The sequence below is a fragment of the Cinclus cinclus genome, chromosome 5 (assembly GCF_963662255.1).
Source record: "Cinclus cinclus chromosome 5, bCinCin1.1, whole genome shotgun sequence".
Lineage (NCBI taxonomy): Eukaryota > Metazoa > Chordata > Aves > Passeriformes > Cinclidae > Cinclus > Cinclus cinclus.
In genome coordinates, this window is record NC_085050.1 from 35,144,627 (window position 1) to 35,155,404 (window position 10,778).

General features: G+C 39.2%; 1 protein-coding gene across 1 annotated transcript; it reads right to left on the minus strand.

The window, feature by feature from the left end:
• Positions 1-3,202: 3,202 nt before the first annotated feature.
• Positions 3,203-10,562, minus strand: SPCS3 (signal peptidase complex subunit 3). Its single transcript, XM_062493601.1, has 5 exons — positions 10,348-10,562; positions 7,850-7,923; positions 5,213-5,289; positions 4,101-4,216; positions 3,203-3,656 (listed from the first exon to the last, which is right to left on the minus strand). Exons 1-5 carry the CDS (start codon positions 10,488-10,490, stop codon positions 3,524-3,526), a joined length of 543 nt encoding a protein of 180 aa, XP_062349585.1. The 5' UTR covers positions 10,491-10,562; the 3' UTR covers positions 3,203-3,523.
• Between the last annotated feature and the right edge of the window lie 216 nt (positions 10,563-10,778).

Genomic DNA, 10,778 nt, shown 5'->3' on the forward strand with positions numbered 1-10,778 from the left:
TTTCCACCATTGCCTCATCCTTGGCCCGTTATCTTCAATAACTTGACAGTTTGAGAAAATGGTCGGAGGAAATGCTGGAGGGCACCAGAAGATTCAGAAATTACTTGGCTTGTTCAAGCTAAGTGATGGATTTTTTTGTTTAATAAAAAGATGCCTGATATAGCTATTGCAATATGAGCATTTACCAATACATGGAGAATGGGACTTTTCATGCTGGCTTGTTTGTTTAAAATGTTTTTTTAAGTTTTAAACTGTTTTAATGAAAAGAATTCAAAACAAAGCCAAATAAACTAGAAAAACTTTTCTTAAAGTCTGACAAAGTTATTCCGTGTGTATTTTCTGACACAAATTTGGAGTAAAATTGCTTCTCCAGTACCTAAACTTTCAGCCTAAATAGCTTTCCTTTTGTAGAACTGCTCTGCAAAACCTGTAATCTTGAAGCAATCTCAGAGGAACATTTTCAATGGTTGGAATTCAAAAATTATGCAGGAACTCTATTTAAATCTTGCTAGTAAGCAATATATTAGCTAGCTTGAACTTCATTGTTCAGAAGAAACATATTAAAAGAATTAACAACTAATAAAATTAGTTTTCTCAATGTCTTTCTATTTTCAGTAACTGTAGAGCCACCCACAAATAAGACTGGATGCTCAGGGGAGCAGAGTTCTAAACAGATTTTTCAAAGCTATTTTGCCCTTCCTGTACAGAGCTGTCAGTGTAGTGCTGCACGTTTTTGATAGCAAATGGAAACCCAAGTTACTTTAAAAATTTCCATTTTTCAGTCCTTACACAAGAACTGTCTCCAGAACCTCACTTAAAAATTACTATCTAAAATGTATCTTAAGCATTTTCAGTTCAGCCTCTTCCCATGAAGTAAATCACTTGCCAGGGAATACCTTGTCTGTACATATTAATCCATAAAACAGCAAAGCAGCTAAGAGAACAATCAGCTACCAGCAATACTAGTTCTTCATGACATATGTGAGACAAGTTTCCACATAAACACATTCTTTTTATAAACGGTCTGAGAATTGTCACAACAAAATACAGTAGCCATTTCACTTTTTGAAAGGTTTTTTACTTTTTTAAATAGAGATCAGTTAAGGAATTTGCCTCCTTAAACCCTGAACGAACTTAGTGGCTCTGGAGCAAAGAAACAAGTTCTTAAAGCATCAAGTGCTCATCTATGCTGGTCTTTTCCTGAGGATAAAAACAAGTTCTTCTCTCCAAGACCTTGAACTCCATGACGGTTTCTTCTTCATCCCTCTAAAATGCTTACCTCAAACATAATTTCTCTTCACAGGGAAAGGCTAGTAAAGCATCAAACATCACACCTGAAAGTTTGTCTTGAAATTCTGCTACTGTCTGCTGGGAGGAATGTACCACTTAGTAGGAAAGAGAGCAGCTTTCTCCCTGATGCCCCTTGACAGTGGATCCCTGTCTTTGTTGTTAAAGCTTCTCTTTAATAGGCAGACATTATATTCATTTGAAGAGTACTGCCAAAGGAATGCAGGGACTGGTTGAATGCCAAGCCACAAGAAATGCTTCAGTGAACAATTCAAGAATGTAATTTATGAAAAAACCAACCACTTATTCAGCAATTACCAAAACAAACCCACAACTTTGCCCAATTATCTCTAAAAATATTTTGCTTTCCTTGACAGTTTTAAGTTCTCTGTAACAGTTTTTAGAGCCATATATACATTTGATATCAAAGCACAGCAAAAATAGTATGTGTTTCAATGTGCTGATTATACTACTCTGGAAAACAGCACAAGTTCAGAGAACTGAAATTCATGCAAATATGCTGGATACAAATGACAAATTCTCCTAAAACATTCATGTGAAAAAAGATTTTTAATTTTCGCACTTAAACAAAGTTTTGTTTTTAAAGACAAAAGCACCTTTTAGGAATTTTTTCAAGACCTTTTTTGATTAATACACCAACATCAAGAATGTGTTAGTCACTCAGGGATAATTTGTAAATATTAAAGATCCCTTTTCAAAAACAAGTTGGTTCCCTCAAAATCAGCTCTTAGATGAACTCAAAACAAAGGGGGATACTCTGCTCCAATCGTTTGCATCTCTTCTTCTGTAAGGTTTTTCATTTTTTCATGCAGTTCTCATTTTTCCTATTACTTTTTTTCTGATTGACAGTATTAAACCTGAGTTTTAATTCCTTCTTTTTCCAAGTTCCCAGTACTTCCAGAACATTCCCTGTGTGGCAATAAATTCCTGTCATGCTTTCTTTGAAGATGCACGTGTAAATGACGGACCTTGACAGGAAGGCGACAGCGGCACGTGCTCCTTCTCCTGGATATCCGATGATTTAAATGCACCAGTCAATCACTACAAACCACTGCTGCTGCCACGGGGCCATCCTGATACTCTGCTCCTTCCCTCCTCCCAACCCCGACAGCATTCACAGCTGTAGCTGGGGGAAGGAGCACACACAGAGGGATGGGCAGCCACAGACAGGCCACTTTTTCCACAGAGGTGCTGACTGAAGCTGCCACACTCTGCTTGCCACCTTTCCTGGTTCATGCAGCTCAGCAAGACTTGCAGGCAGACTCACTGACACTCAAGCTGCCTCAATTACTCTATCTTACCATGGGGAAATCCTCTATTATGGAAAGATTTACCCAGACTGTTTAGGGAACATTCCTATTCCTTGCTATGGAAGGACCCCTCTAATATTAGTTGTCTCAACCCCTTCTGGAACAAGCAGAAGCAATTCTGCCTGATGAACAGGCCCCATTAAAAGTCTAGAGATTCCATTTCAGAAAAGCCTTTCTTTACCTAAAGCTTTTACTTTTCTTACTGACTTAGCCTTATGCTTAAAGTCTTAAGACTCATACTGAATAGATTTCTTTTTATTCCTTCAGTTTGCTGCAGTGCAAGCAGTTATTAAAATTATTTGTAATACAGAACTAGATGTGGGCTACATCAGTGGCACTCAGAATCTTAGACTGACATACAAGGAAGCATCAGTTTTCCAGGTACCTGCTGGCAGTCCTAGAAAGGACCAAGCTTAGTTAGCCTACTGTAACATACTGCACATGGGTTTAAAAAAATGCCCTAAAATGGAACAGCTGTTTCTTTTGGGCACTCCCAGAAACCAACTCCAAAAGGTTTATTTGAGTTCTACACAAAATAAATAACTATCACAGTACTTAAGAAGCCCAAACACAGGAATACTATCTTCTGGTTTAAAAATATTTATTTAAAAGAAAAGGATATCTATACTTAGATGTCCAGGAAAAAAAAAATTCCTCAGTTTTCCCCCCTTAAAACCATTACTCTGCAATTTACCTTTCCCTAAGTCTCAGCTTCAATGTTTTATTTAAAAAAAACAAAACAAAACAAAACCCTGAATTTTCATTTTCTTTTCCTATACTACTAGCCTGAGGAAATTAAGTCTCTTTCAGCAAAAAGTTGCATGGGATGCAAGAAGAAACTGCAATAAAATGTACCCACAATATACAAGTATAAAAATATTTTGCTTATGATTCAGTACTATAATTTAATAACTTTTTGTTGTTTCATAGGTATCTGGGAAAGGTACAGACACATGTCCTGATCCTGTTACAAGAGGTAGAATGCCAGCATTTGGTACAACATTCCAGGAGAGAGTCAAGGTGATATTCCTGTTTCCCCTGCAAAAGCAACGAAGACTGTCAGCACAAACACTCAAGCAATTTAATTAATAGTTACTAGTATTAAATACATTAGGATATAGATTGTTTACCTGGTTGAGCAAAAACAAGCTTTTAAATTTTAGGTAGTTACTGCCCACTTCTTTTTTTTTTTACTTGACTCCTTTGGAGTTGAGTGCATCACAGAACCAATTCTACACACACTGAAGGTAGAAACCCAGAAGCCTATTGCTCATAACAACAGTGCATCTCCTAGTCTACAGAATACATGGGGTATTTTGTATCCCAAGGCCATCTTCTAACAATCAAAGATGCAACAGAGATGGAGGACTATCAACAGAATATAGGTATCTTACCACACGAATGAACGCACGTATGAAATGCAAAATATGTAAGTAAATCAAGATACAATGAATAACAGTAATAAAACAAATATGTACTTACTTGAGACCATTTCCATCATCAAAGAAAAAGTACTTTGACTTCATGTCTTTTAAGGACAGCCTTGGGTTATCTCCTCTCAACATGATCTTGTCCCAAAGGACCACCTGATTTAGGGCCTAAAATCACAATTGTAATTGAGCAAGGTACCTTACCAGACCACATTCAGACACCAGACTTTCATTGCACTGTTCATCTAAAACCCCTGAAGTACATGCTTGCAATACATAAATAATTTAACAAAATAATGCTTCGCAATGGGGTAATGTAATACTACCGCACAGTCAAGTGTGGCGTGGAATATACGGAAACAACAAGGAACATCTTAAAACACAAGAAAAACATTTTTAAAGTCATATGCATTAGTAGAATTACAAAGCATGAAGATGTTTCCTTCTCAATTGCAAAGGTAAGTCACTTTTAAAGCAGCATTCAGACCTTGTTTCAAATAAAGAACTTAAACTGAGTTATCATGACTCTGCTTATGTATTTAACGTTTTTCTAACTTTAATGGAAATCTCTATTTGAATTGCAAGCACACCCCCCCAAAGAAATTATGAACAGTTGAAAAAGTGAGATCTGAAGTTCTTACATTACTGAAACTTTATCCTGTTCTTTTAAGTAGATGCTAAACAGTCTTGTTTAGTACTTTATGGGACAATTTAGAAAAAATACTTCTCAGTATTTGTGAGAAGCGGTGATTTACATAGAAACAAAATCTAAAATATGGAATAATACAATAAAATCAGTAGAAAGGGTGTTCAGCTATCCAAAGGTAGCTCAGAAGCAACTGCAGAAATTTAGAAAAAAAGTAAAAGGGACAGAAAAAGTGAAAAAAATCATTTACAGTATACTGCTGTAAGTATACTGTAACACAAGGCATGTGCTATTTTTCTCCCATTCTACTGGGCATATATCAAATTAGGTTTCATGGAGGTGAACTTCCCAGCCTACAGCTAAACTGTCAAGAAAATAATCATGAAGGCCAGTAAAAACATCTCAGGCTAGTAGGAAATGCTGGTGGCATTAACTCTTCTCAGCAAAACTACAGAATGTTTAAAAATAGCTGCAATACTAAAATGGGTAATTGCTTCAGACTTCTTTTTAATACTTACATTGTTTTTCGTTGAATATTCTGCAGACAAATACAGGAACAACTGTTTAACATTCCAATCAAATATACTCTGCAGATGTATGCAAGTTAAGAAAAATACCATACTGTACTTACATAACCTTGTTTTATTTTTACTAGAGCTAAGTAGTTTATAATCATAATGAGCTCTTACCTTTCAACATACCTCATCTTACTCATTAAATCTGAGCACTGCCAGCAGTTTGAACACATATTTTAATCATAATAAAGTGACAGGTTTTTAGGTGGGTATTTATTTTTACTATTTATGAAACCTAGCAGCGATTTCTTCTCCAATAATTTAAGAGATCTATATTTGACACTGTAAATTAGTAACCAGAATCCTCTCTTAGACAACCTTAAACATAAAAGTCACAATAGAATTCTTCCATAAATATCCTCAAGGCAATTTTTTATACTATCAGAAAACCCTCGTATCCAAATACAATAACGTTAAATAATATATAAATACATACATAATATATAAATACATTTATATAAATAAATGGTGAAGCATAGGGAATTCAAAGAGCCCTTAATGCCCATGTTAGAGAAATTAGAATATAGGAAATATTTCGTATTGGAAGGGACCCTCAAAAATTAGCAAATTCAATTCCCTGCTGACAACAAAGAAAGCTCATTAGACTCAAATAAAACTGCTCAGATTTTTCATCAAGAGTAAAGAACTGATGACTGCCATTTGAGACAGTATAATAATGCTGGGATTCTACAGAATTGTTTATTTAACCATAATGTGTGACTGCTAAGGAAAATACCTTTTAACAATAGAGATTAGCTGTAATATTTTATTTCCTAGTCCTCTTTTGTATTCTATTTGCCATTATCTCAAAGAATAGATTCCCTGTCCTGCCTCAAAATCTGTTTTTTGCTTCTTCCACTCATCCCAAGACATGTTTTTAACCTATTAATTCAAAGGGCAAGAAAGGAAAGAAATAAATATTTAACTGCTGTCACTGCAAGAATAGGTGGAAATATTTTACTTGAACAATTTTTGTCATCTGGCTCAAAATATCAAACAAGATCTTGAAGTTCTCCTTGACAGGATTTCTTACCATTTGCAAAACTTAGCAATGAACTGAATAAGCGTAAAGGAGTTTGTGAAGACTATGTTTCCCTTTCCTTTGCCTACTTCCTTCTTCTAACTGCCATTTTATTTAACTTCTCCCAGGGCTAACAACTTCTTTCTGGCAGTTGAGACAGTCCATGTACCTGTATCTCTTTACAAATTTTGAACAAGAAAGCCCACCAGACAGCTGCATTTTACAGCTCTAAATATTGCAAGCTTCATTTATGCCAGGCATGAGACACTTAGTCAGAAATCTTTTATAAAAGGGCTGTAACTAGTAGAAGTCATTTAAACACAGAATCTTTATGCCCACCTATTGCAGACTAATCCTTAAGAACATTTCTTTTAGAGGTTCTGTCCTGCCTTGCTCTGCTTCTCTCCATACACAATGTGTACAAGTCTATGCATCTGCTTTAGAATTTCAGTCTCTAATTTTAGTATGTATAAACATTTCAGAGATAAAAATCAGCCTTAGGAGCTTACCTCTCTGGCTTCCAGTTGATACTAAAAAAAAATATTCTTATTCCTGTGCAGACAGACCTGCAAAAATCTGATTAGCCTGTTTATCCAGTGTTGGTATGAAGAGCTGTATTTTGTGTGATCTGCTCGCACAACAGAGCGTTCCTCAAAAGAGTGAAACCAAAACACAAGGAACCAGTGTCCTGCCTAACAGTGACAAAATCCAGCAGACAGGGAGAAAAATCCCAGGACTCTCAGACCAGCTGCAAGACATTTAGTGCAATCACCTGCACATGCCACCTATTATTTGGTACTGACTTCCACAGAAAAACTCTTTCAAGAGCCTAAATCCAGATTAGCAGGGAAGCAAAAGAATACAAAAGAAAAACTGCGAAACTGCAACAGCAATTGAGAAAGAGGCCAAAAAACAATGTGATAAATTTTTCAGTAAATCACATTTTTCCCAATGAATTTCATACCATGTAATACTAAAGATTAGAGTGTTTAACATCTAAGCAAGTAAAGGATTACAATGCCTTTTTTATTTTTAGAAGACAGGTACTTCTATGCAACTGTATCACAGTCAGAACTTTGAAAGCCTCACAACAAAATGAGTTTGAAAGGTGCAGTTCCTAGATTAGGTATGACATTCAAAACAATACACTATATAAACCCTACCATTAATTCACTCCTCAAACCACTGATACAAACTTCACTTAAAAGTAATAAAGTCTAGATGTTAGACTGCACACCCCTTTATTAGATCCAGTGCACTTCACAACAGAACCTGATTTTAAAAACGTTAAACAACTTGTCATCTACTAGATGACATTAATGACATGATTGGCATTAAACAACTTGTCATCTACTAGAGACAAAACAGCTGGTGTAAGTTCTATTTCACTGCCACAGCTATGCAAAATACTATGTTTAGCTGCTTTAAATCTTTATTTTAAGACAAATTGCTGGTTTTCCCCAAGTCCTGAATATCTGAAGATTATAAGGTAACAAAAATAGACGTCAAAGTGTTCTTATTCCAGAAAGTTTGCAAACCATTTTTTCCATTAAGGATATCTGCAGTAATGTCAAATGTGACGAATCCCAGATCACTTCTTTCTCTAGGTCCAGTGAAATCTTCTACATTTTTTCTAAGAGAAAACAAAACACAAACACAAGATTATCCTTTCTCATTATTTACACTACATAAATTATGGTTCTTATTAGATATTTCCCTCATGCAGTTTCTGTATTTTGTTTTAAATACTTCTGGTAAAATATAATCAACATTACAAACTAACACCTACCTTCTAGAAATTCTGGTGTCCCAATTTTAATTATGTCAGGCCTTGCCACCACAGTGTCCAAGACATACAAATAGCGTATTGACTTTTTCCTGTTAACAAGAACCTGTTTCTAAGCTGGACTACATTTTGTTTTAGTAAAATATGTTTTAGCATCCCCAAATATGTAAAATTGATTGGAATACCATCAGCATAGCATAGCAACCATTTCCAACTTTATTTCTAAATTATCCTTGAAAAACCAAAGGCTCTTGTGCTCCAACCATTCGAATACAACAGCATACGGGCATAGTTCACACAAGTTTCAAGACTTATTCCTGTACTCTATTTAAATAACAGCATGAAGAAAACAGTTATTTTCCTCTACATGCTGGAAAATGGTATCACTTTGAAAGGCTTTATAATAAACCTACATTTGGAACAATACCTCACGCTGCCACACTAAACCACAATAGAAAGAGCAACAGGGAAATAACAGATACACAGCAGATATTTCCATATGCATTCATAAAGCTTATCAACTTACCCAACTTACCATCTACAAAGAGGAATACCATAAGCAATTAGCCTGGCAATCAACTATGAACCTTAACTCCTCATGGAACATATTTTTTATGAATTATGAACTTCACAGTTATATTTATTCCAGTTGGGAAATTAGCCAATTAAAACATAATTTCATTAAAACTAAGTTTAGTAATCTCAAAAAACCAAAACAAACAAAAAAAAAAAACAAACAACTATACAAGTGAATAAAACACTTTTGGGATAGCAGTCAAGAAAAACACCACCAAATCTTCCCAAATTAAGCCTTGGTATGAATTTTCACTCCTTTGCAAAAAGCAGTGTCTTTTTAAGTAGTACACCTTATCAAGCATTTGACTTCACCTGTTAACCACTTTCAGTCAGGTGGAGCAGCAGGCCTTAAGCTTGGGATCTACAGAACTTCTCAGACATTCAAAGAAGCAGGTTAGGTATACCAGTAAAACCAGAACTGTCCATCACAGAAGTGAGTGGCAATACACACTTCACCCAAATTAGGCACTATTTTGCTGCCTTATATATATGCTGAGCTCCCCATAACACTCAAAGACATGCTTTTATGCCAATTTTATGCTGCTGCAATCCTCAGTGTAGGACAAATACAGGATTGTTTTTTTTAACCCTGTGCTATTAAACCAGTCTGACAGGTGATGGCAGTCCCTTTATTTGCATTCATCTGTCCTTTCAAGTCCTGCATCCACTGGTGCCACTTCCCTTAGGGCAGTTCCCAAAGCTCCACAGAACCATCACCAACTCACAGAATGACCTAGGTTGGAAGAGACCTTAAAGATCATCAAGTTTCTATCTCCCTGACACGGACAGGGACACCTTTCACTACACCAAGTTGTGCAGAGCTCCATCCAACCTGGCACTAAACACTTCCAAAAGCGGGCAGCTTTAGCTCCCTAATCTGGGCCAAGAACAACGAAACAAAAAGCCATGAGCTGAGTTAAAGCAGCTCAGTAAAGTGTCCTATGAGGCAGATTCCCCTGAGGAGCTCTGGTAAAGCACGACACGGCAAAAATGGGAGCAAAGACCTCCCTCTCTCACTGAAGGCCCTAACAGCTGCTCAAATGCTTGTGAAACGACTGTCCTCCACATCACACATACTTAACTCAATGGAAGCTTTCTGTAACTAAGTCTCAGAGAAAAAAATCCCCACCCCGAATCAACACCAAAACTGGGGGAAAAAGGTCTCCCAGCACAAGTTCACACCAGTTCATTTTCTGTGTAGGCAACATGTTTTGATGAGGCATTGTGTCCAGCACCTGGTGCATTTCGCAGAGAACAAGGCACCCCAACCACTGAGCTGCCATAGGACAGAAAGCACGCTAGGTTATCAGTGGAGAAAATCAAGAGAACTACAATTAGTAGTTCTTTTCTTTTAATTAAAAAGAAAAAGGTACTACGATCGGATGTCCATAGAACGAACTCCACGTTCCGGTAGGTCTCTGCCTGTCCACAGCCGCGGGCGGCAGCTGGCTCGGCTCGGCTCCGCTCCGCCCCGGCTCCCGCCCGGCCGCGCCGTCGTGGGGCTCCTCCATTGGCCCGGCCGGCAGCGCAGGAGGCCGGGCCCGAGCGCCGCGCGAGGAGCCGGGGCCGGCCGCCCCTCACCCGCCCCGGCCCCTGCTCTCGGCTCCCGAGCCCTGCGCTTCCCCAGCGGGCAGAGGCTGCCGCCCGAACCGGCCCTTCCCCTGCCACTCCCTTCCCTGCCCCCGCCGCACTCACAGCGTGACCCGGGAGACGGCGATGCGGACGGGCACGCTGCGCTCCTTGAAGGCGGTGGTAATGAAGCAGCCGAAGGTGAGCGCCGCCATCACGCTCAGCGAGAAGGCGAAGAGCGAGTTGGCCCGGGACAGCACCGTGTTCATCTCCCCGCTGGGCCCGGCCGGGGCTGCGGCCGCTGCTCGGGCGGGCGGGGCGGGCGCGCGGACGCGGCAGGAAGCGGGCGGCGGCGGGCGAGGGGCGCGCGCGCGCGCGACCGCCGGGAGGGGGCGTGGCCCCCCGGGAGCCCGCCCAGCCGGGGCGAGGCCACGCCCCCTCGCCCGCCCAGGGCCCGCTTCCGCCAGGAGATGGGCCGGGCTGGCGGCCGGGCCGCGCGCGCTATGGTGGCCGTGCTGGGCCCGGCCCCGCGGTGTGCGCTCACTGCCCGCCCGCCT